We start from the raw sequence: 26,009 nt of genomic DNA on the forward strand, positions 1-26,009 counted from the left end.
CGACTTTTTTTAATTAGTTTTTGATTTTACATATTTGTTGACTTATTATGAGAACATCTCTGGTTAACACAAGACATAAAGGGTTGTTTTCGCACAATTCTGTCAGTTAACTACATTAAGTGTTCTTTAAGTCAAGGACAGCCCGAGTGCAGAGCAGGTCAAAAAACATGTCTTCTTCCTCCTGTTGTTGATGTTTTTTTTTGTCCCAGGCGGCGTTCACAAGCATGTTGTTTGTGCTGGAGGTGTGATTAGTCTCTCCCCTCCTCAAACACATGCACATGTCAACACAGACACAAACTGATCTGCTCTAAAAAATGAGTGATGGAGTGATGATGGAGGACAGGTGATGGAGGACAAACTGTTGCCCACTAGAGCTGCAGATGACATGTTGAGGACTGACCTTCCTCTTCCCTCCGGTGTTATGTTTGTCGGGGGGCATTGTGAAACATGTAAATGCTGCTCGATGTTCTGACTCTCAGAAAGAATGTCATTACAGAAAGTGTTTATTGTGACGCCAGAATAGGTGTTAGATGTCCTATCTAAGAGTCTCATTCCAGTCTGTTTAGTAGTACGTTTAGCCTTGGCTGCCTGTTACAGTAAGAAATTCTCCCAGGAAATGACACGCTCTGTTTTATGTCACTGGGTCCAATCTTGTTTACCTTATCGAATTACCAATTTGGCTCGACCAGATTTTCTGTCATATCATCATTAGAGGAAGTGAGGGACAGGAGAGGAGAGAGAGAGCGGGGATAATGAGGGCGCACGTCATGTTTGAATACAAAAAAAACCATCTTAGCCTCTGCTGGTTGCCATGGAGACTACTTGATAAGGATTGGCTCTCTTCCATCCCACACCCCAACCCTCCCTGACACCCGCCTCTCCACAGGAACGAGTGGGAGCCCCCGGATAAAAAGGTAGACACCAGGAAGTACCGCGCCGAGCCCAAGAGCATCTTCGAGTACGAGCCAGGGAAATCGTCGGTGCTGAAGCTGGAGAGAACGGTATGTTAGCCGCCTGATTCCCTCTCTCTCTGTCTCTACTTTTCTCTCTGTGTGCATGTTGTGTAAGCTGTGCCCTCATGCACACCCCCCACCTACCACCTCTGTATCCTAGCTCCCGGGTGGCAGCTTCACTAACAGCTCAGGCGGCGACGTTATGTGTAGTCTGAATTCACCATGTGCACCGCATTCCTAAAGGGTGTCCTGTTGCGGTGACAGATGATCCTGCTTGGCAGCAGGGGGTATCACTTACAGGGATAGCCATTGTCTTCCTTTCTTCAATTTAAGGTTATTGGGCCGAAGCAGCTCGGTGTGAGAGGATCCCAGAGCAGACACAATACATACATCCTGTGTGTGTTTATAGAGAGGAAGTGTAATGCTCTTTACTTTCAGCGCAAGCCTTAGCAGTTTGTGCTAAATCAGTTGACACGACATTTTTCAGTGTCCTTGAGAAATGTCACTTCAGGATGAGCTTTGTTAAATATAATATACATATAATTATATAATTGGCAAGATCCTACAGTGTTATAATTACCAAAAGGAGAACACACACACTCATCACATTTCCTTCTTACATAATATAGGACATGGAGGTGATCAGTATTGGGATTAAGTAGTTGATTATGAAATGATTGTTTGTCTGCTGCTCTGGTGCGTCAAGCTAGTAGATGTTGTTAGCCAGGATCCCGGTGGCACACTCATTAGAGAGCGTTCGCTCCAGTTCATCCTGGGACTTCTGCACAATAATGAAAGAATGTTGTTTTCAATCACAAGCTCACTTACTGTGGGTCAGTGTTCTTGTTGCGTCAGCCGGTCATTTTCTACGTCAGGTCTATTATTTTTATTCTCTGAAGCTTCAAGTTGTGTTGGCACTGACTACCTTAGGACATCACAAAAATATATATTTTAAGATTATCTTCAAAATGTAGTGTTCATTGGTCGTCATCAGTATTTGCCTGTTGGTAAGAATAAAATGAAAACATTAAATATGTAGTTCTAACCCTGACTTGGTACAGGGTTTTTTAATGCATTACCCTGATATACCCATATGTCCATTGGAACAGTTCATGGTGGCTTACATTTGACTTCCTGTCCAAGCCAATTCCTAAAGGAAAGTTGCAAAATTGCATTCAAACTTCAGCCGAGGTTAATATAAGGCTTAAGCCATCAAATCAAATTAATTCTCTACCAAAGTTAAGGCCATTTATTAAAAAATCCCTCTTTGTACTTAAGTAGACTTTGGAATCATATTACTAGCATGTATAAGAGAAACAAGTACAGTGATCTGTAGCTTTATTAATATACAGTGTATACAGTACTTGTACCAAATACCAATGTGTATATATTGTATCAAAGGAATGGTTTGACATTTAGGGTAATATGCTTATCTGCTTTCTTGTTAAGACTTACATGAGTAGGTTGATGCCACCAGCAAATTAACCTATAGGGGTGTAGCATGAGCCAAGAAAGAACCTTTTTAAATCTTAATCACGGATTAAGTAGAATTATGTTTCACTATTGTTAATATTAGGAATGTATGCTGCATTAGTGTCCTGTCAGAATAATAGAAAAAAAAAATTCTGACTGCTTGAAATTCATTTTAGAAACCCCTCAAGTTGGACTCTCGATGGGGAAACAGAAACCAACACGTGGTTGACTTTGTTTGTTTTATCACAAAAACCGAATTGTTAAAGTGAAAATTACAGTTTTGTGCCAGACAATTACTGTAGTTGGCTGGAAAAAAGGGACTTCCTTCAGTGTCAGTTGGTTGCCTAGCAGTCTCACTGGGACAACAGAACTTCAGGTTTTTGTACAGATTAAACAAATATGATTATATGTTCTGCTGGTATGAGGATTTTTTTAATGATTACAGCTATTTCCCCCCATTTACAGTCTTTGTGTTAAGCCAATTGGCAACTGGCTGCAGCTTCATATTTATCAAACAGACGACAGTGGTTTCAATCTCCTCATCTAGCATTAGGCGATTTTCAAAAGTAGCAAACTATTACTTATATTACTTATAAATAATAATCTTTCGACGAAACTAATACATTTGAACCTATCCTTTTATTTACTGTGATGTAAAAAAAAATCCCTAGCTAGTTTCCTTAATGAAAACACCTATAGTATTGCTGATCATTTCTGGTGTTGGGTACAAACATAAGCCAAACATAATAATATGTATTATTCTCATTTTCTTGGTGTGTTTTCTGTCCTGTCTGAACTGTCTTCTCTTTGTCTCTCTCCTCCTCTTCTCGTTGCCGTGCCCCTAGACTCAGGATGTAAATCCAGAAGATGTAAATGTAAAGAATGAGCCTTGGTATAAATTCTTTTCAGACATGGAGTTTGAAAAAGGGGTAAGTGGTCGCTGTCTTAAAAATGGCAGTATATTTCATTGCATGTGATAACATCCATGTTCAAATAATGCCTAAACAAACTGTGTCTGTCTGTAAGGATACTCCAGTTCCCAACTTCACTTGCAATATTTTTCTGAATATTGTCTTTATTTCTCAAGCACATCAAAAAAGTGACGGCATGTATAAGAGGAAACGTGTTTCCTCTTGAACTAAATGTACTACCATGTGAGACCTAATGAGACTCCTACTGATTTTATGCATCCCTATTTTTTCAGCAATCAGCAATCTTTCTTTTTTTTAAAGCCCTTTATATAGATGCTTTCATTCCTTATCATTCCTTCATACAATTTAAAAGAATGTTTGTGTCTGGTTGTGTTCTATAAAGATCTATTTTAGACCTCTTTAAAAGTGTCAGCAATGTATCTGTCTGTGATGCTGAGTGAGCAACAGCTCAGACAACAGAAAACGCTCTGACATCATCTGTGGCTTTAGATCTGTGCCATTTCAATAACTAATATTTACTTAGGCTGATTGTTGATTAACATTCGTAATACTCCAGTAGGTGTCCATGATGAAGAATCACTTAAATGATCAGTGCTATTTTTCACGGTCCTATTTTCTTTACAACAGGCTCTTGTATCTCTTGCCAACTGTGGCATCCCTGTTTTTTTATGTTGTTAACTCAACACCCAAGAGAAAGACATTGTTTTGTTCATTTTGTATGTGCTCTTTGCCAGCTACCGAACACACCATAACACTTAGAGCCTGGCAGTGGTGGAAGGAGGATGCATATCCTTTACTAAAGTAAAAGCAAAGCACAACACTATACTAAGAGTACCATGTCTGTATTTAAACCCTTATCCAAGTCAAATTATCTAAATAGTATCAGCTAATCGAAGTATCCAAGGTATAAGCAGTAGTAAGTTGTGTAGGTATATTTAAAAAAATTACCCTGTCAGTCAGTGTCTTACCATTTTATGTGATGTTTTTGGATCAATATCACAGCTTTTGTATGTACTTTAAACTATAGAAATGCTCCATATTCAATGAAATGTTTGTAGCTTTTTCACTTTCCTTCAAATACCATATGTACCAATTGAGGATTTGTGTAAGAAAATCAGCCCTGCATTTTCATAACTCTTCTTAAAGGCATTTCAAATTGTTTAGATTAAAAGTAGGATATTTCTCTCATCCCATAAAGGAGCACTTCCTCTTTCAGTTTATCACAAACATTCAAACTCAACAAATCTGGAGATAAGCTCCATGGTTTTCACTGGACAGGAAGGGGACTTCAAATATCAAATTAAGCTGTTACTAGAAGAAACATAGTTAAATCTACAATATTCACCTCTGAGATGTTGTGGAGAAGAAGTAAAAGGTTTAATACTTAGTTATAAAGTTAAGGACACAAATCGTTACTGTACTTACTACTTGAGAGTACAATACTTGAGTAAAGGTACTTAGCTATAGTCCATCACTGTTCAGAAGTCACTCTTCACTTGGAGAGGCTGCTTCAGTCTCCAAAGAATCCCAGGGCCTTGAAATAATAATTGCTGCCTGTCTGCTATCTGGTTTATTAACCAAAATACCCAAACGGGCACAGGCATGTTCCAGCAGTATACTGGTCCAAATCCATGCCTCGGGCCTCGTCGGCACCAGCTGAGTGTGGCGCTGGCCGCCCACAAGCAGATGTTGCTCATCCTCACCGCCACACCCTGGATCATATGAGGTGGCACCACTAACTCAACATGAGGTCATGTCCTAGCATCAGCCAGACGCAGAGGCAGGATCTCCTGTTCCAGGTTAGGGTATATGTGGAGGAGGTTTAGCAGTGGAGGCGACCGGGCGGACTCTGTCTCATGGCAGCCTGGATGTTTGCCAGGCTTGATGACTGGCTCCTGTTTAATGTCAAAGTCACTTCTAAAGCTGCACCTGGTATGCGCAGTATTTGACCTTAAGGCCCAGCCAGACACTCTGGCTCATTGGAGTTTGATTGACATATCGGTACTCAGTCTGTATTACTGAAGGGGTGATATGGCTGCTGACCACAGTGTTCAGTGGTTTAACAGAGGGATAGGCCTTTCAGGGCTCTGTTTCAGTTAGGTCTTATTCTTATCAGGTTTGTTGTTACAAATATAAGCAATCAAAAAAATCTAAACATTATCCTATAAGAAAAACTGAACTGATATGATATTGCCTGTTAAAGAAAACCCATATAAATCTATGTAAACTCCCTTCAGTTTTATTTGTTGATATAACATATCTCTACTGAAAAAGAAAACACAGCACAGTTTTTAAACAATGTATTTTGTATGCATATGTAGCTACCTGCTTCTTGACATTACACCTTTCCTCTAACAGACACAAACTTAAACTCATATAGAAAATACAATATTTTTGAGTAAACTAAAACCAGCAAAAACACTCTAAAGACTAAATGAAGACTGTTTTCTCTTCTTCTTCAGTTAGGTCTTGTTCTGATCAGGACCTTTATAGTCAACTCAAATTAAATAATGTAGAGACATATTGCCTGGTTAAAAAAACTGATAAAAATGTCTGTAAACTCCTTTAAGTTTAAATGTTTTGGTATATTATCTCACCACTAACAAATGAGACAGCATATTTGTTGTCACTACTGTAACTTCAACTAAATTAAAATGATTATTAACTTATTATTAACCTGTTAACTTCTACTAATTAAGCATATTGACAGTATTCACAGTTCCTCTGACACACATGTTCTCGTGGTTTCCCACGGCTAATTAGGCAGTTGTCGACTAAATGCCTCTAAAGAGCGAGTTTAGTGTAAATTACACAGTAGATAATCCAACAAGACTGCACTATTTTCTCTTCTTCTTTATCCCCCTCCTGTCAAATCATCATTCCTCGTCCAGCAGCGGCCACTCCCAGTCACCTAATAGCTACGGAGTGAGACTGACACCTGTGTGTATTAATCACAGTAATGGTCCTCTTGATTAATATTAACAAGTTCTGGGTTAAGTCCGAAAACACACTTGGTGACAGTTACGGTCAAACACAGGCTCATCGATATACATGGCTAGCTGGAATTCCACGCATAGCTCCGGTCAGGAAGAGCATTTCAGCCCCCTGCACCCGACAGAGTGACTCCATCTGTCGGGCACATGCTGACGCGGGGGGCTGCTGCCACACTGTCTCAGCGCTGAGTTACACACACCATCCACCGCCACCTGACATATTCTAAAGGAGGCAACTCTGTAAACCCGCCAGCTCATTGTGCTTTCATATGTAACCTCTGCTGCACACTTAGCTTGTTACCTTAAGCATTTAGCGGAGATGAGGGGAGGGGCGCTCACGGCTATAACAGGCCCTTCACACTGGGGGAGCTGTTTGTTTTCATGAGTACATATCAACACAAATGCGGTGTTGTCTGGAAAGAATGAGATTCGTGTTACCATGACCTACTCATGATCGCTATTTTGAATATGAAAGCGGCTCTGAGTAGACACCTGTTAGGAAACATGCACAGGAAATTCTGCAGAAACGTTGTCATCGGTGTTCCACTGACTCACCGAGGCCTGCGCTCTTGTCCATTGACAGCTTCGATGTGTCACCGCTTTAAGAGAGGTCCATCCTTTATGGGTGTCTTTATCTGATAACAGTTTTGGCATATCTCTTTATTCTATGTCCTCCTTTTATGTCATAAACTTCCTAAAAAGTGTCTCACAGCTATGGGATGTTAAAGGACATCAGAGTAGGATTCGTTTCAAACTGTTTTATATAAAGAAAAACGTTCATTATGTGACACTAATCAGGCATCTTGTAAATAACCAGATTAAGATTCCTTTACTCCAGAGCCTTCCATGCTGGTTTCCTGTTTACTCTCCACTGATGCTGTGTTTGTTTAAGCCCAATTACCCAGGGGGATGCAAGAGGACACTATCCTCTCCCCCTGATATCAGTTGAAGGGGGGGGATACAAGAGGAGGAAGAGCTGCAGATTATTCAATGAGACTGGCGTGTTCCCCCGAGCCAACATGGAACATTTGGCTTTATAAATAGACGAGACTATAGACCTGGCAGCCTGATGTTCTGCTCTTGTAAAGATCGGCATTTATTCTGAAAGGTTATAAATGATCATCCTGCCCTGGCAACTAAGTGCAGAGGCATGTTGTGGCTGTGGAGAATGCTCCTTGTCTGGACATCGGTGCGTGGAAGTGGAGCCTTGGCCGCGCCGTGGGGAAGTGGATGTGGTATTAACAGCAGGGCCAGGCTGGCTGGGATGGGGATTGTGCAATCGTATTTGCAAACAACACTTGCGCTCTTATTCATAGTGCCCGTGTCACGTCTGTTATTTTTACCTGCTGTGACGTCTGAAGAGAGGAGAGCAACAGAAACAGTGGGCTAAAATTAGTTTGCACTAAACCATTCAAAATGCTAGTGGGTGCTCACATGCTGAGAGACCACGCCAGTGTTTTGAGGATGATATCTGCTTGGAAACACGCACTACTTTTACTTTTGTGTCCATTCAAACATTATTCACTCACTTCATGCTTGCAGCTTATTTCCTTTTGTGTAATGTGTGTGTGCTCTTTGTCTTTATAACATTGTTATGATCTGTTTCTACAGTGTGTGTGTGTGTGTGTGTGTGTGTGTGTGTGTGTGTGTGTGTGTGTGTGTGTGTGTGTGTGTGTGTGTGTGTGTGTGTGTGTGTGTGTGTGTGTGTGTGTGTGTGTGTGTGTGTGTGTGTGTGTGTGTGTGTGTGTGTGTGTGTGTGTGTGTGTGTGTGTGTGTGTGTGTGTGTGTGTGTGTGTGTGTGTGTGTGTGTGTGTGTGTGTGTGTGTGTGTGTGTGTGTGTGTGTGTGTGTGTGTGTGTGTGTAACTCGGCCTGCTTACACCACCAGCTGGTTAATTGTCCCCCGGTCTGGTCCACTGGTAATGTGTGACTCAATACCAGACAAAAGAGACGGCTTCACTGCGAGACAGCAGCCCATTGGCTGAGCCTGTGACAGCCCCCTCCCCGCATGGGCGCCCCCTGACCGATTGCACGCCCACTCCCCCCCCCCCCTTTCACTCTCCTCACTGCCGCTTGTTTTCTCCAACTTGCATGCAGGCCAAAACACACGCTTTACTCCTCCATGCCAAGCCCAGTCCAGAGAAGCTCAGAACCCCGGCTGCTCGAGACATAAACCCATAGCGGAGAGTGAGCGGCGCAGAGGGAAATAAGAGAGAATCTGACCATAGCTAATGCGCCTGCCTCTGTTCTAGCTGGAGGAGACCTTCCTGTGGATCTATCAATGACTTCTTTGTTTGGTTTGTTGCAGAGTGCCCCCTCTTTCAGCCCCCTGGAAACAGCCTCCGACCTGCAGCACTAGTAAGTCCATGCCTCTTTTTTAATACAATACTTTGAATCTGGCTTCCTACTTCCTGCATGCTGATGATCATTTAGGGAATGTTATGGGGATAAATGTCACCAAGACATTTCTCCACCCTGGAGAGCTCGCCCACCCTCAGCGGGGGGACTCCTGCTTCCTGAGGAGATCCTGTTAATAAGGCAGAAAGCTCTCAGAACAGTGTGTCCTCTGTCTCTATTTCATGGTGTTTTTAAGGGGGCAGGGTAGTTGTAGGTTGGAGGCATGCATGCTATGTTGAGAGGTATTTAAAGACAGCAACCTGGATGTCACTGGGATAGAGGGAACTCGCCCAGCTGCTGTATAACTTAAAAACCGTTATCTTCTTCTGTGTGTGTGTGTGTGCGTGCGTGCGTGCGTGCGTGCGTGTGTGTGTGTGTGTGTGTGTGTGTGTGTGTGTGTGTGTGTGTGTGTGTGTGTGTGTGTGGGTGTGTGTGTGTGGGTGTGTGGGTGAGCGGTGAGCGGCAACTGGATTATGAAAGAGGATGCTGGCTGCTTCTAAAACAAAGCTCAGCAAGCCCTTGATCTTTCTTGTTTTTGTCCGATGAGATTGACATCTTCTATTTTTGAATGCGTAATAAAATGTAAGGAATTTAGGACTGAGCGTCTCCGCTACAGCCCAGGGAACATAAACTTCCTGCCTCCATTTCTGCTCAGGACTTTCCATCTGCTACAATCATTATGTCATCGCGGCCGAGTGTTTGAGAAAAGAATCCCACTTTTTTAAATCCATTGATTTGTTGGTAATTTGGGAAGGAAGAGGCTCCTGGTGGAAGTTCACTCAACCCAACTTCTCAAAGGAAACCTCACGTCATAAACTAACTTCCTTCAAAGGCACCTATGTTTATGGCAGGATGCGTTTTTTTCTTCTCATTCTTGTTTATATATAATCAAAATTGTAAAATGCAAAACCATATGTGTCAGTGTAGTGACATTAGATGAATGAATTAAGTAAAAATGTGTGTTTTCAGGCATTGCTTAGTGATCGCAAATTGTTTGTATGGCCTCACAATAAAAGCTGTGGTGATAAGCTCAGCCACTGGCATTTAAATGAGCTCCTCATCATTCCAGATAAACATTACAGTTCATTTTAACCTGAACCTTCCCAAGAGATTGTCCTTACACCTCGCATGGCTCCGCTGACTTCCTGTCTAGCATTTATGTGAATTCTTAAAAGTGACCTAGAACCAACATGATTGTAACGGCTCTCCGCAGTCAGCCGTGCGCTCACACAGCTATTAAAGAGCTTTTTGTGTTGAGGTCGTGAACAAGGCGAGTAATGTATCCATACATGTGTGCACGCTTCTAAAGGCTCTGACATGGCAAAACTGCAGATGTAAAAAAACATTTGGAAAATACATTTCCTGACGCAAGTGAAAATGTGTTGTTTTTTTAGATGATACCTGAGTCGGTCAGTTTAACGGCCGTGTTTGTCTGCACGAACAAAAGGAGCAGCGTGAGCAACACGTGAGCGGCATGTGAAAGAGAGTCAACCTGACAGTTGTACAGGTGCATGGCAGGAGCTGATGCACCATGTGGGAATGTTCAGAGAATATTTTTAGAAATGTGTCCCTTTGGCCTCCCTGGAATGCCAAGGTATGTGCGGTAGCTAATGCCTTCTCTCAACAGCCTCCCAATTCTGCACTTTTCTTGCTCAAGTTTTTCTGTTTCTGATTATTCAGAACACAAGTCTGCTAAGCCCGGAATGACCTCAAGATATGCTAAACAAGAACCATATGAGAGCTTGTTACCCAATTTGTCTGCCTGTGGTTATCATAGAACACATGTAACTGAACTCCTTTGAATGGATTTGACTGTGTTTAACTAGCTGTCTGCGTTCCTCTCACCACTGTAGCTCCTCGAGCAAGTCTGGACACAGCGAGGTGGAGAAGGACGGAGGATCATCCTCGAGTGAGCCCGGCGCTCCAGAATGCGAACGCCATGTTTACAAGAGTGTCCTGGAGGGCGGCGACATCCCCTTACAAGGTCTACGGGCCCTAAACAAGCGCCAAGCCAGCTCCTCCTCCTCTAAAGGTAAGAGCCGCTTCGTACATGTGCCAGTGAACAGGTGTGTGTATGTTTATGGATGTGAAGGCTAGACCGGACAGCGGGCCATTAAAGGTCTTTCCTGCTGAGTCAGAACCAATTAGCAGCGGACACGTTGAGCCGCTCAGACAGGGATACATGTGTTTCCGTTTACCTTTCCATTAGAATCCACATATTTTTCTTTTGCTCCCAGACCTCACAGCATCGACGCATTCATTCGCCCCTGCAGCTTCTTTTGATTTATTATTGGTTTCCATCAAACAAGCACCGACCATCTGCTTTGGAAAACTCACTGAGGGAGTGAGGTTGTCCCGCTAAGTCGATGGAAGCTAACCTTGGAGAGTTTCCCCCACCACCCCCCTCCCACCCTCACCTCTTGCTCCAGTTGTGACCCGCCAGTCGCTAGGCAGGCTTAGGGCAAGACTCCAGAGCGTTCCAGCGCCAGGGAGCGGAGGGCCAGAGAGGGGATGGATGAGGAGGGTCGGGGGAGATAAACAGACAGGGGTGAGATAAACAGGAGGGACAAAAAGGGTGGGAAGGCATGAGGAAGTCAGCTGTCAGAGTGAGGTCAGGGGCTGGAATGCCTGCGCACATGGCCGGGGAGAGAAACGCTGGGGGAGGAGAGGTGTAAGGTAGATAAAGGAAGGGACAGTGGGACTCATTACATTACGTCTAGGAAGACACGCAGCAGATGTCACTTTAAAAACTGTCCACTCCGAGAAAAAGTGTTGCAAATGTCCACAACAAAAGATGTATAAAGACAGTTGCTTTAAACCAGTTACAGTAGGAATATTCAGTGCACTGGGCACAGTCAACTGACTAGCACGCTCCTCTATTAGCATTCTGCCCAAAGTGCTAGAAACCAAACCCTTCATCATGTGTTTCTGTCTTGTGCTCCTGAATTAAGAAAATATCTGTTTTATTCTTTGTCCTTTGAAGAACTGAGCGTCCTCAAGGGCTTATCAGACTCCCTACGTGCAGTGCTGTAGTATATCTACTTTACTTCCTCAGTGTGTGTTTTTTCTGGTCGATATGACAGATGGGTCAGAAGTGTCTCACAGCATGTGAAAGTGTTGTCACTTCCAGGTTCCATCTGTGGTGCTGTGACGAGTGTGCAATCGGGAGGAACTGATCATAGACTGCATATAGGAACTCAGGGGAGTATTTTGGTTTGACAGTCATATTTTACTGGGCAGATTGACTCAGGATACATTTTTAATTTACGACTTTGTAGGGGAGCAGTGTATTAACAGGGCATTTATCGCTGCAGCCGCCTGTCTTATTTATAAAAGAAGAAGAATATATGTAGGAGCTTAAAGAGGGACAGTCAGGTGTCATGTTGCGGAAAAAATATGAATAAGACGCAGAAAAGATTTAAATGATTGTATTTTCTTTTGTTGTTAAGTGTACTGATACCGCAGTCCGTGTTCCTATACGACCTCCAACATCACATCACATTTCATGGCATATTGCTGTTTTAATACTTTATGTTCCACTTGTTTTATTTCTGTTAACAGTGATATTGATATTGCAAGAATGTGTTAGACACTACATTTCCCCTTGTTTCATTTTTACAAAGCATAATTCTTCACTGCAGCACCACGCTGTCTAACATCTATAACTTGATGCACAAAGCATCAAGTGTGCTTTCTCTTCTCATCTACTTTTAATGTAACTCAGACTTTACTTTACAAATGTGGCTGACTATGTTCTAGTGTGTGTGATCCTGTGACCATTGTAATCTAATATGTTGTTTATTCTGTTGTCCTGCATGCTTGCCAGTGGATTATAAAGGTGGGAATGGCTATATAATTTCCCCCTGCTCCTCTGTAAATAGTCGATCGGTTCTTGCCAGTAATGCAATAGGTAGCCAGTGTAAGAGTATGAAGCCTCTTTCTGCTGCCAAAGCCTGCATACCCCAAATCCTGCCCTCTAAATTCAAGCCCAAGCTGCTGCCGCCCAGTGGTGACAGTCAGGAGAGCAGGACTAAAGCTGCCCGGCACCCAAAGGCCCACAGCTGTGAGGAGCTGTACACGGGGCCCTGTGACACAGACTTTTCCGGAGCAGAGGAAAGGGAGAGCGAGCATTATGCAGACTCCAGCTCAAAGTGCGGGGACCGCTTCAGGAATGTTTCCCCCACAATCAGGAGGGGCGCTTCAGAGTTCTCCAGCCTGTACAAGAGCATGCACCACATCCAGCGGCCCAGCTCGGCCGGCTGCAGCCCCAACGGCAGCGTCCGCAACCTGGCCTCTCTTTTCGAGAAGTCAAAAGCCGAGGGGGGGGAAAGGTCGGAGGCGGATGACGGGGGTGGCATTCCACGGGAGGCAGTGTCGTCACGGGTCAGCGAGTTTGAAATGATCATCCAGCGGTCCAGCTCCGCGCCCAGCCGCTCCTCCTCCATGCCCACCCTGAACTCCGGCCACAGCCCCGACCACAGCACCGCCCAGCTCTTCATGGCCTCTGCAGTGTCAGCGGAGTCCCTTTTGGTAACTGACGCCACCCAGATGGACCGCTGCACCCCAGTGGAGGCAGAGGGCAAGAGATGTGAGGAGGAAACCGTGTCACCGGGCGATGTGAGCACCTCCTCACAGGAAGGACATGTCAGGAGTGATTCACCCTCTAACACTGAGGAGGAGGTCGAGCAGATCCTCAGTAAAGCCCCAGAACTGATCCACCAACATGTATCAAAGAGTCCCTCCATGCCGCTTCCAGCATCTCCGCAATACAACCTTCTCCACCACCACCATTTGCTACACCACCTCAGCAATCAACTCCTCAAACCCAGCAAATGCAAAGGCTCTTGCCCCGCCTCCTACACCCGCTTCACCACCATCCTCAGGCACGAGAGGCAGCAGGCCACCAGCCAACAGGAGAGGCCGCCCCCTGTGGAGAAGAAGACCACGCTGCCCGGGAACCTCCTGCTCATGGGCCCCGCCCCTTTCAGGTTACGGAAGAACCTGCAATCCCACCAAAGTCGTAGGACCCTGTTAGCCACCAAGGTGACAACGAGCACCCAGAGGCCCAACGCTTTTCCCCCCGAGCCCAGGCCCCTGATCCCCCAGCGCCTGTCCTCCCTGGAGGTCCTGGAGAGGCTGGGGAACGGGGAGGGGAGCCCCACGGACCATCTGAGTAACGGGCAGGGCTTGGACGCCAACGGGAACCTCCTGCAGCCGCCGGCCGCTCACCGCAGAGGTTGCTATCTCCATCCCTTCACCACTCTTCCCCCCCTTTTTGTGATCTCTCATTTATCTCGACTCTCTCTTCTCCTTGTGTCCCTTTTTTCTACACAAAGTGACGCCGCCTGCCCCCCCCCCCCCCCCCCCCTCCCTCCATCTGTAGTCTGTGTGCTGTGTTTACAAAGTGACAAGAAAGCCTCTCCATCTCATTGTGTCCGTGTGCTGTTTGGTGCTCTCCCATCTTTCACTTGAATGAGTACGGTTCCCACAAACGCATCAAAGCCCCTCAGAGACTGTAGGAGGTTCAGGCAGCTTTTGGTAATGTATATATCTCCTGGTGACCTCAGATTTGAGTTGTATGCAAGAGTGCTAGTGCCTGCGTAAGCATTACATCGACACAGAGCAATTGTGTTTTATTGCAAATCTGTTTTATTGCATCATTACGGTGTGAGATAAAAGTAGATGGGAAGTGTTTTTTGCCTTCTTTAACATCTACGATGAGTCATTTGTTCATTACGTCAAATTGTAAAAGCTTTGCCTTAAACTCCGAGCATTCCTCTGTAATGTTTAAGCGGGATATTTCTATATAACATTGCATACGCTCTCTCAAATTGATGTCTCACCATGTATCTGTTTTTATTTTTCTGTTTTGGGAACAACTTACATCTGCCATCTTTCATTCTTTCACCATGAAACGTTTGTTTTTAGCCTGACAGGATGTTCCCTGATTGGATATCTTTTCGCATCAGACACAAACCTGAGCCATTGATAGTTACTATTTAGGGAACAGAATGAAACATCTTTGGTTGTGTGGGGGACAAATTAAGTCAGGAGATATCTAGCTAAACTTCAGTAAACTAACTGATGGTTGGTTGATCAGTAATGTCATGTTTTTCCTTTGGCCTAGACACAGTAGGTCTCATATTTTCCTTTCCTGCATTTTATTTTTCCATGAACACACATCGGATCATTCTGTGCTCATTACTACGTGCATGCAGGAATACATTTGGCTTGTTGGATGTGTGTGTGCTTTTCTTTTGAGATTATGCTGTTCATTCAAGGCATGCATAGTTGTATTTATTGTATTGTTTTTTTCATCTGAGTTAAGGAGTTGACTGCAATATCATCATCTTCTATTTGAAAACATTTGTTTTTGTTGATGTTTTTGCCGATAGAGTAAAAATCTTCACAGCGTAATCTTCTTTCTGTCTCTGTTTCAGACTCTTCCCCAGTTCTCGGGGAGAGCCAGGATGAAGTAATGCGGAGGCGTCATGGGGACAAAGAGGTAAACTTTCCTAAATAACACCCCACTGACGATGCTTTATTCAAAAGAGCTGTGTTATGAATGAGGAAATCATTTATTATACGTAACAAAGAGTGTGTCTAATGAATGAAAGAGCAGAGGAGACCCATATCTGCAGGGAACAAACACTTCCGTCTGGTTTCCTGACAGAAAATCTTGGAGGAGCAGCGGCGGCTGAAGCGGGAACAGGAAGAGGCCGACACGGCGTCAAGGCGACACACAGGCAATGTCCCCACGCACCACCAGTTCATCACCAACGAGCGCTTCGGAGACCTGCTCAACATCACAGATAACACGGAGAAGAGGAAATCAGGCGTAGAGGTACAATACAGCAGGGCCGTCTCTTATCCTTGTGTAAGCAGGAAAACAGCAGCAGATGCTTGGTCAGTTTGCGTGTGAGTCCGGGTGTGGGGGGTTGGCAGAGGGGTTCCTACAGACACAGATGGCTTTCCCTTCTGGGTCAAAAGCTCACAGGGAGGAGAGCAGTGATGGAAATCTAAATATGAGTTGGTGAACTTATCACTAAATATCCAGACTACTGTTTGCCAGATACATATCTTAGCCGTTTCTTTTTTTTTAAAACCTTGATTTAGTCCTCACCATTGAGATTGTGTTTTACATTGTCCCCAATATTTTCAAAAAAATCAAATACAGCTTCAACATGAGACAGTAAAGTCCATTTCATGAACACTTCAATATCCCCCGTCTTCAAATATAGAACACTAGACAATAAATAAATGAGTGTATAGCAAGACATCCACACAGAAATGTGTGTATTTTGTTTTTAGTACATAGGTGATTTACCTCAGCATAGTCAGAATGTAGTGACCGTTTTGGTCATACAGTATATGACCAAAAAGCTTTATTAAAGTTACAAACTGCAGCTTAAATGTACCGTGTGGGAGATAAAAAGACAAATGTCTGCAAATGTCTGTTTTGCACACAAAAAGTACTCTCTACTCTATTTTTCTATTTCTATGTCACTGGTATCAGTTGCAACCTTGTTGTGTTTACTGAGGTGTGCCTGCTCCCTTGGCAGACCGGTCTCACAGTAAACAACCCCCGGTAGTTTCTTACTGGACATGCTCCAGAGGACAAGTAACCCAGTCAGTCACAAGCCCCTCATTCCTGTGCCCCGTGAGAATAGTAATGTTCTCACGGGGCACAGGAAGGACAACTCAGGCAGGTTTACAGCTCACAACACATTCCTTGAAAATCTTTTCCCAATACACAAACATCCAAAAAGGGACAAAGGTGTAATGGAATAATAGGGTTCAGTCTTTAAACTGACTTTACGATTTTAACAATAGAATCTACAGGTATGATGTCGTACATTTTAAGTGAGTGAATCATTTTTATTATATATCTTTTCAGAGAACTCCAGCTATGGCTCGCTTCGACTTCAGAGCAGAAACTCTAAAGTGAGTAATCTTTCAAGAGCCTCACCAAAGAAAATGTTGTTGCAGAGATGTTGAGTGTCATTGCATGACAGCTAAAGGTATTTAAGATGCTGCTATTATATGAGCATCTTTAGTAGATTTTACAATTGTGCAGACCTTGCAGAAATAATGATTGTCTTGTATTAAAAATGTATCTTATATGCGGGGTTACATCAGACAAACTATGCTAGATCATACAATCGCAGGAAATCACTGTTCAGAATAGAAGAATCATAATCACCAAACTCAGAAGAACTCAGAGTGCAATGCACACAAACTTGCTTGCGTGATGTCTTTTGAATAGCGATTGGTTTATATGTGGGCCAATCAAAGATGTTCAATATAACACATGTGTTTGAGGTATATATGTATTGGATTTGCCTTAGTATCTAAGTAGCATCAAAGTGCAAATACGACGCCGGGACTGCTTAACTTTTACGTAAAACTGTATGGTCCTTTTTTCATTACAACTAATCTCTTTGGAACATTTCTAGGGAGTTACCGTTTCAGAAGGGAGACATCATCTTCATTATTCGACAGGTGGATCAAAACTGGTATGAAGGGGAACACCACGGAAGAGTTGGCATTTTCCCTCAGAGTTACGTAGAGGTATGTAAGAAGAGCAACTAGGTTTTTTAAATAGTGTTTCTCTCAGTTCATCATTAACATTTATTTCACCATAGATATCATTTGTATTACCCGATTGCAGTGTTGGAGATGTCTTGCATAATCACTCTACTGCACAATGTGTTCTCTTCTGATTCTCTTACTCAGTAATCACTTGCGTTATGTCTTGCTTTCTTCAGCTCCTTCCCCCCACAGAGAAGGCCCAGCCAAAGAAAAGTGCCCAAGTGCAGGTACTGGAATACGGAGAGGCTCTCGCACGCTTCAACTTCAACGGGGACACGGTGGTGGAAATGTCTTTCAGAAAGGTGTGGAGGGGGGAAGAAGAGAAATCAGAAACACATTTAAGGAACTCTCAGGATGTTTGTATACATCTAGATGCTTTTATCCTTTGTTACTCATGTTTCTCAACCAACAAATATGCGTCTGCAGGGGGAGAGGATCACGCTGATTCGCAGAGTTGATGAAAACTGGTATGAAGGGAAAATCGCTGGCACCAACCGCCAAGGCATCTTCCCCGTCACATACGTAGAAGTGAACAAACGACCCCGCATCAAAAATGGCGTGGACTACCTGGACCCTCCTGTCAGCCAGTCGCCGCAGCGCAGCCTGAATGCTTCCCCTCAGGTAAGGAACCCTACGGGTACATTAAGAGTGGGAATCAAATCTGTGAATCTGTGAATTCTCTTCTATGTTCACCATGACCCCCCCCTTTTTAATTTAAATATTTGTTCACCTTCCGTTTCCTTTTCTTCCTCTCATCCCCTCTTCGTTTCCATCTCCTCCAACGTTGCTCTTATAAGCTGTACCGTAATCGTCTGACCACCTCCCCCCTGCCCCTCCCTCGCTCCCCCCGCCGCTCCGTGTCCCCCAAGGTCCACGCTATCTCCTCTGAGTGGATCTCCCTGACTGTGGGAGGCGGGAGCCCCCCCACCGCACCCACCCCTCCCCTGCCGCCGCTGCCCACCGTGTCATATCGCTGCGGCGAGTACCTGCCCCCACCCTACTCCGCCAGCCCTGTGCCCCTCATCAGCGGCAGCCCATACGGTATCTCACCCATGGCCTCCCCATCCGCCTCCCCTCTCCCCCCGCCTTACCCGCCCAGACCCAACTCCACCACTCCCTTCCTCACGTTCACCCCGCCTCAGGGGGAGGACTTTCTTCGCTTCCGTCCCAGCATAAGCCCCTGCGGAGGGCCGGTGCTGGAGGGCTGGTTGAGGGGGGAGAAGGAGTTGACAGAGGGGGACGGCACAGAGGGGGACAGGGGCCACGCAGCCCCGGGCAGCAGGCGAAATAGCCCTGCAGAGGTATCTTCTGCATGGTGTGCAGTGTTGCATCATGGGCTTTGGCCACAGTGTAATTCTCTAATAAGGTGTTTGATGAAGTACTGAAGCTGATATCTGTGTGTGGAAATTGGACTAACTCTTAGATGTAACCAGAAGTTGATTTTAGGATGAATATGGAGACAGAATAAGCACACGGCGTAAAGCTGCAAGTCTGCATGTTGTTGTTATGGAGTGTTCGCTACTAACATGCAAGTGTTTTACAGTTTCTTTCAGTGTTTATATACTGTACGTTTTAGGTTTCTTAGCTATAAGAGGAATAGGAGCTCTTTTTCTGGCATTAAAAGGATTTATTTGAGAGCTCAAGTGTCTTCCTCTTCATAAAATCCAGTCTTTGGTTGCATGTTGTTGTTGTGCCTTGAAGAGGTGTGATGCCATTGGAGTTTGGAAGTTTATTTAGGACAGTGACATATTTATTAGTTAGTATTTATAGGTTTCACATGTTAGCTTGTGTTTCAAAAGCTGCTGCGAGGTTGAAATGTTCACCTACAGGGTAATGCAACCTGTCTGTAAGCTCAAGTATGATGAAGTATCAACCCAGTCTCACGGCATTTCGTGTTATAGTCACGAAATTATTCTAATCTATTGATTCGTGTTCAACAACACGATTTCCCCCTTTTCTTGGAAGACCAGAAGCTGTGGTTCGTAAAAAAAATTTCTTACTCAATATCTTTCCCTAAGCCTAACCCTTTTATTTTAAATTGTATAATGTCGGAGTTTTTTTGCCGTCCGTGAGGAAAATAAATGGCTCAGAATACTGACATCTATATTTTTTTAAATCTGTTTTTCCTTCTTATTGTTATTATTTACATTTCTTTTAATATCGTTCTGTATGACACGAAAAAAATTGAGAAATCGTGTTGGTGAACACGAATCAATAGATTAATTTCGTGACTATAACACGAAATGCCGTGAGACTGTGTTGGAAGTTTACAGCAGGTGGATACATGGTGCGGAGCTTTAGAGAAAAGCTTTTATTTTGTAATGTCCTTGCTGATTTGACTTATTTTGTGTTGCAGTTTGTGAGGAATGAGGCTGAACATCATGGACGCAGCTCCAGAAGCCCTGTGATGCTGTTTGACATCCAAGACAACAACAATGTCAACTCGTTAGCGGTAAGGCGGAGCAGAGTTTTCTTATTAAATATTAAGTATTTTGTAGTTTGCTAAATGACTTCATAATCTGTATAATAACCATTTAACCCATCACCTTTCATATAACTCATATCATCCTTAACTCAGGGTTGCCAACTTTGGGTACCTGGCTGGAGTGAGATTTTGATATCATGGGTTTAATTACACATATGCGCACGAAATGACTGCTATCGTGTCAGTAACGGGACCTTAGCATATAGCCTATAATATACAGTATACAAATACATAATATTGGACACAGACTATAAAGGGCACACAGTTTCCTTCACTAATGAAAGTCAAACATATCTTTGTTTCCACTGTTTTATTGTGTGCCTGTCGCGATAAGCAATTCATTGACTTATCGGCTCCGGAGTATTTTTGTTGGGTAATCTATGGTAGGGCTAAACCATACAGTGGTGGGGCCTAAGTCAGTATTTACAATGTAATTACATACACGCTATATCGCCCCCTTGACAGTGAAACGCCACGCGTGAGGTTTAGATTATTTCCCTGTCTCAATCCAAATTGAACTGTATGAAACAAAAAGGCACATGTGTCTTGTAGTAAATAAAAAGGGCGACCTGGAGCCAATCCTGCAACTTCCCCACAGGTGAAAGAGTTGACATGCTGAAAACCCAACCCCTGCACACATTCTGGTCCTCTCTTGAGAAGAAAAATAAATAAATCTATTACTCCACGATATATTTAAAAAAATGAATGCCATTTTAGTTTTGTGTTACTTTGTTCTGAAAGCTGAACCTGCTGCTCCTTTATAAAGTGTGTTTATAAGCACTACTGCTTGTAGGCAGGCATGACAGTCGACCCATGTTCAGGGGAGGTGGGTTTAGTTTCCTGCACGCCTCGACGTAAGAGAGACGTAAGCGACGTCACCTCTTAGCTCCAAAGCTCTTGCCTCTGGACCGACAATTTTTTGGAGCTGGAAATGAACCGGATTCCGGAGCTAAGAGCCGGCGCCGCTGCGGTGTGAACAGGAAAACCCGGCGCTTTTCAGGCTCCAGCTCCGAGCCGGAGCTGAAAAGGCGCTGGTGTGAAAGGGGCAACAGAGAGAAGAGGGAAGAGGCTGTGTGAATTACTTTATATTGTGAATACGGGTGGATAGCCCCCATTGTTCTGTGTGTTAAAATGAAAGACAGCCCACACACCTATCAATCATCAAACCGTGGGGTCTCATTTCATTACGTGTTGATTTCTATCAACACGTAATGTTATATCGATGTATATATAGATGTACTACAGCAAAAGTATTCTCCGTCGGGACTTCCTGCAACAACACCACGCCGTTATCTTGATTCTGATTGGCCAGAAGACATTATCAAAGATGTTCTATTGAGAAGACAATCACTACGTGACAACAGTTTTCAAAACCGTTTCTAGTCTTCGGTATTCTTGTTTTGGAGTGAGAATAGTTTGGGCAGCGTGAGATTGAGAGTGAAAGCGTGTGTCACACGCCATATGCGTGAGAGTTGGCAACCCTGCTTAACTTCCATTATGTCGTCTTCATTTTGTATTTCAGTACAAAGCTGGAAGTAGTGGTTAGCTTAGCATAACTGAAAACAGGGAAACAGCTAACCTTGCTTTTGTCCATATTTTATAGAATTCAACTATCAGTGCCACTATAGTTTTGAAATGATCATAACATGTTCATTGGTTTTCTGTTTGTTTATCTTTTACAAAAAGCATTGGATTTAACTGCTACACACCTAAACATGAAAGACCCTAGAAGGGTCTTAAAAGTTGCTTAGTTTGCAACATTGGCACTCACCATACACACAACTCCCTGTTAAACTGCAAATCGTTACAGTACACCAGTTTTCAGTTTGTATGCTAAGCTCATCTAACTGGCTATTCATTTGAGCTTCATATTGAATGGACAGACAAAGTTTCCATGAGTATATTTACCCAAGCTATTTCCTGTAAGCTGTACCTATCATATTCCCCCTAACACTGCATGTTCATAATGAATGGTATCCTGTAAAAAAGTGAACTAATATTTCATGTTTCCTGTCTACATGCTCTTTTCATGCCTCTCCTCCTGGGCTCCACCAACGTCTCCTCTGCTTTCTCTCCCGGCTTTTAACGGATCACTTCCTTTTCTGCCTTGCTACTTACTGGCCTACCTTCCTGTCTCGCCCTTCGCCCCCATCCCTCCCCCCCTCTAACTCCTCACCTCCCCCACCTCGGGGGCCTCCTAACTGGACTCCTTTGGGGCCGCTGTCTGTCTTTCTCTGACGACTTCACCTACTAGGAGGCAGTGTGTAATGAGATCTTGAATATAGCTGAGACCTCGGTGAGGTATTGCAGCAACCTGTCCCACCACCCTCATGACTCTGTCAATCGACTGCACCCCCACCCCAGTAAACAATCTCTCATCATTTCCCAGCAACCCCTGTCCCACAGCAGCAGCCCGGAGCCCAACCGTCAGAGCTGTGGAATGTGAGTACATCTGTATTTCACTTACACAACATGTTTCTTTTTGTTATTTAATTTCAGTTTTTACATTTTATGATTTGTCATTTTTGCAACATGTTTCCTTGCATCCTGCTCCAGTTTCCAGGCCCTGTACAGTTACGTTCCTCAGAATGAAGACGAGCTGGAGCTGCATGAGGGAGATCTCGTCAGCGTCATGGAGAAGTGCGATGACGGTTGGTTTGTTGGTATGTGCCTGCAGGCCCTCGGGAAACATTCCTCAGAGACGCAGTTACACTCGCTGTGTCACATTAATCTGTATAGGGTTTCTGCTGAATGACAGCAAAGGACTGTACACGTGTGCATGCTCAGGGCAGAAGTAGAGTCGTTTTCACCATGTCACATCCTTCCATATAGGGTTTCTAGAGAATGACAGCACAGGATTGAGTGCAATGTACATAAGGCTTTGCACTTAATTTTAGAAATGCCTAAAGCAACCAAAGGGACTTTTATGTAGTTTTGATCTTGACTCCCCCTGTGTTCAAAATCAGAAGTGTTTTCTCTGGATGTGTCGTTAAGATCTTCACCTGGTGAAAGCTTTAAAGCTTTAGCTCTCTTTGTTGAAGTAACCAACTAAATGTATATATTGATGTAGAACCACATTTCGCAATTCATTGCATAAATCAAATAGACCTATTACATACCAATCTAGTGGAAAAAAGACATGGTTCTGAATCCTTCCAAATCCCAATTTTCTCTATCTGTTTTCTCTCATGGTCCCCCTTTTTTTTTTATCTCTGCCGGAACTGTCCCAGTAACAGCCATAACCAAAATATTTAATGTCAAGAATAAGAATCCCTAATGAAAAATCTCCTCCTGCTTCCTTTTAAAGGGGACTCATTTAACCTTTTGGGGTTTACCCTTTCCTGTGGTGTGTTAAATAGGTTTGTATGCATGTAAATGGTCTACAAAGGCTAAAATCCTACAGATTTCTCTCCATAGAGGGTGAAAAAGGTGCTGCAACACAGGCCTTATTAGAAAAAGAAAGAGCTTTTCACATTAAAGCATTGAGATATGTCACAATAGAAGCACAAAATACAATAATTAAAGCTGAACATTAGCATAATAGGGTCCCTTTCACTGGTAATGTATTGCTCTCTATAAACTGACCCAGTGACAGGCATTTAGAATATCTGAATAGTAGTAGCCAATCTTCTTGCTGATGATCTTGTTAGCTTGTGTTGGTCATATAGACGGACATCAGTGTGCAATTGACACTGTATAATAACCAGTTTAAACGTTTTATTAAATCTGAGAAAAAGATCCTTTTACTATCTTTTGCCTGACCCATGTTTCTCTTTCTTTTTCTCCAGGTACCTCAAAGAGGACGAAACTGTTTGGGACTTTCCCCGGGAATTACGTGAAGGAGGTGAAACTGTAAAGATATCGGCTGTAACACATGGTGGCCTCTGAAGCTTTGGAAGTCATTACTATCGCGCATGGCTGTTGGTTAGCAAAGTCATTTAGGCGGGCGAATCCATTTTGTCTGGGAAAGTGATCGGTTCGGCCTGAGGTATGTCAGACGGAGAGGGGCGGAGAGAGAGGCCGCTCACTGCCTAGACCTCAGCACGGTGTACACCTTGAGCACAATTTACACACTTCTTGACAGAAATAATCCGTCTCCACATGTGGAATTTCTCCGTGAAAATCTACCATAAAGTAGCTTTTATTGTACAGATAATAGCTTCCATGTTGTCCATCTAATATACAGTACGAGTGTTCACGTAGCACGTCAGTCCGGAGGCCGGCAGCAGAGCAGAGTATGGATTAAAGAGTGGATCTTATTTCATGAACGCAACTTGGGAGGATTCAGAATGTAATTTTATGGGACGTTTGTTTGGAGCTGTTTGTCATGAGCTACCTTTCAGGAACAGAGGTGTTTATTATGATGTACAAACCATGCCTCTGCTTCCAGAAGAAAACCTACAGTGTTTGGATCAATATATGTATGAATTTTATATATGTGTCCAACAGGAAATGTTACTTTAGATCTGAGAAAATTAATTAAAGTGGACCTATCATGCTATATTTGAAACATATATTGTAGGGCCATACCCATATAAAACATGTCTGTGACGGTTTTTTTTTCAAAATACCAAACAGATCATGCATTTTAGCCATGCCTCATTTCGCTCTATTTGCTCTTTTCCAGCCCTGTTTTTGCAAGGGCTGATTCTGCTTTTGTGGCAGACTACAGCGCCACTTACAGGCCTGGCATATGTACTACAGCGTCTCCAGCGCTTTCGAGCGGTCTCTCATTCCCCTGATAGGTGGAGAGTTGCCCATATAGGCGGAGCACCCCTTTTCTGACGTCAGAAAAATTCAAATCTGTATCAGCTCCGTTGCAGCCCTGTTTTTAGAGATTTGGGTATGGAGGAAAGGAAAGAGGGTTGTGTTTTCTGACACTTGGTGACACACCGGGGACACATATTCATGTATAAAAGACGTACAAAAGTGCATTTTGCATGATAGGTCCCCTTTAAAATGAGTGTCCTCTTGAAGTTTAAATAATCAGCCTTGTGTTTGATGACCTTTTACTTTCTGTTACATTTCATGAATCATCAAGAAGTCAGTATTTTCAGAACATCTCAATCATTACAACTCGGTGTAACCTTAAGCTATAGATACCAGTTCAGTATTGCCTTTATTTTCTATTTAAGGGTTGTTATATATTACGATTAATACTTTAAAAAGTGGGATTTTAGCTTCTCTTTTTCCAAGTAACCACAGCAAACACAAATACAGGACTGTGTTGCATGTCTGATAAAAGTGAAGAGAAACCGTCTATGTGCACTTCCTATATTTTCAGAATCTATTTATTTGTCATTTAATAGAAGTGTTTGCTGATGGGTGAAGCCTGTAAGGTAGCTGGTGGTAAACGCTTTGCTCCAACGCAACTACAGACAGGCGTGGTAGCACTTAACTTTCTGTTTGGTCATTTAGGGAGATTCCACCGAACAACATAATAGTAGATTAATCACAAAAAGAACTAAATCATGTTTTAAGTAAAGCCAAAAAGGTGTCTTTGAAAATAAAAAAACTGATTTTTGTTTTAAGCATTTTGAGATTTTAACCATGCCCTTACTGACAAGATTGTATGTTTTAGCTATGTAAATGTGTACAGAAAACTTTAAGAGGCCTTCCAAATATGGCTACATATTTTCATATGTTATGACTTGGATACAGTTAGTGGAATAATTTCAAAAATAAGGTCAGCATGCACTGTATAAATCCATCAAATTGGAGCATGATACACTATCAGCCATCGCCTGAATGTTAGCCACCGTTAGCTTTAAGCAAGCATCAGGGCCGTCTTCCTGCGAGAACAGAGCTCCCACATCCTGCACCATCACGTCCGAAAGATGATAGCCATTGTTTTTTTCTGCTCCTTTTTTCATCAAATTCCTTGTTGTCAAATAGCAGAGCTGTCAAATAGCACTTGCAAATCAGTTTTAGCACGTGTTACGACCTGCTCAGGCTTGCAGAGGGATGCAGTTTTTTGTATGGTGATTGCTAAGTGTTATTTTAAAGGGAAAGTTCACCCCAAAATCCTAAAATGCAGGTTTTTCCTCCTACCTGGAATGCTTTTTACTGTATCAATCGAGATGGTTTTGGGGCTAGAGTTGGAGTGGAGACATTACCTGTAAAGATGTCTGCCTTCTCTCTAATATGAGAGAGAGAGAGAGAGAGAGAGAGAGAGAGAGAGAGAGA

General features: G+C 43.4%; 1 protein-coding gene across 1 annotated transcript in view; it reads left to right on the forward strand.

The window, feature by feature from the left end:
* LOC117459528 (sorbin and SH3 domain-containing protein 1) overlaps positions 1–25,354 on the forward strand; it is a 37,947-nt gene extending 12,593 nt beyond the window's left edge. The window contains exons 13-28 of the mRNA XM_034100354.2: positions 887–1,001; positions 3,272–3,355; positions 8,658–8,707; positions 10,600–10,778; positions 12,573–13,982; positions 15,187–15,251; positions 15,420–15,590; positions 16,644–16,690; positions 17,203–17,317; positions 17,515–17,640; positions 17,765–17,959; positions 18,136–18,639; positions 19,695–19,790; positions 22,213–22,265; positions 22,380–22,486; positions 23,612–25,354. Of these exons, the coding sequence (XP_033956245.1) occupies positions 887–1,001; positions 3,272–3,355; positions 8,658–8,707; positions 10,600–10,778; positions 12,573–13,982; positions 15,187–15,251; positions 15,420–15,590; positions 16,644–16,690; positions 17,203–17,317; positions 17,515–17,640; positions 17,765–17,959; positions 18,136–18,639; positions 19,695–19,790; positions 22,213–22,265; positions 22,380–22,486; positions 23,612–23,679 (3,385 nt within the window). The 3' untranslated portion in view covers positions 23,680–25,354. The remainder of the gene's footprint in view (positions 1–886; positions 1,002–3,271; positions 3,356–8,657; positions 8,708–10,599; positions 10,779–12,572; positions 13,983–15,186; positions 15,252–15,419; positions 15,591–16,643; positions 16,691–17,202; positions 17,318–17,514; positions 17,641–17,764; positions 17,960–18,135; positions 18,640–19,694; positions 19,791–22,212; positions 22,266–22,379; positions 22,487–23,611) is intronic.
* Positions 25,355–26,009: the final 655 nt, after the last annotated feature.

This window comes from Pseudochaenichthys georgianus, chromosome 15 (assembly GCF_902827115.2).
Source record: "Pseudochaenichthys georgianus chromosome 15, fPseGeo1.2, whole genome shotgun sequence".
Lineage (NCBI taxonomy): Eukaryota > Metazoa > Chordata > Actinopteri > Perciformes > Channichthyidae > Pseudochaenichthys > Pseudochaenichthys georgianus.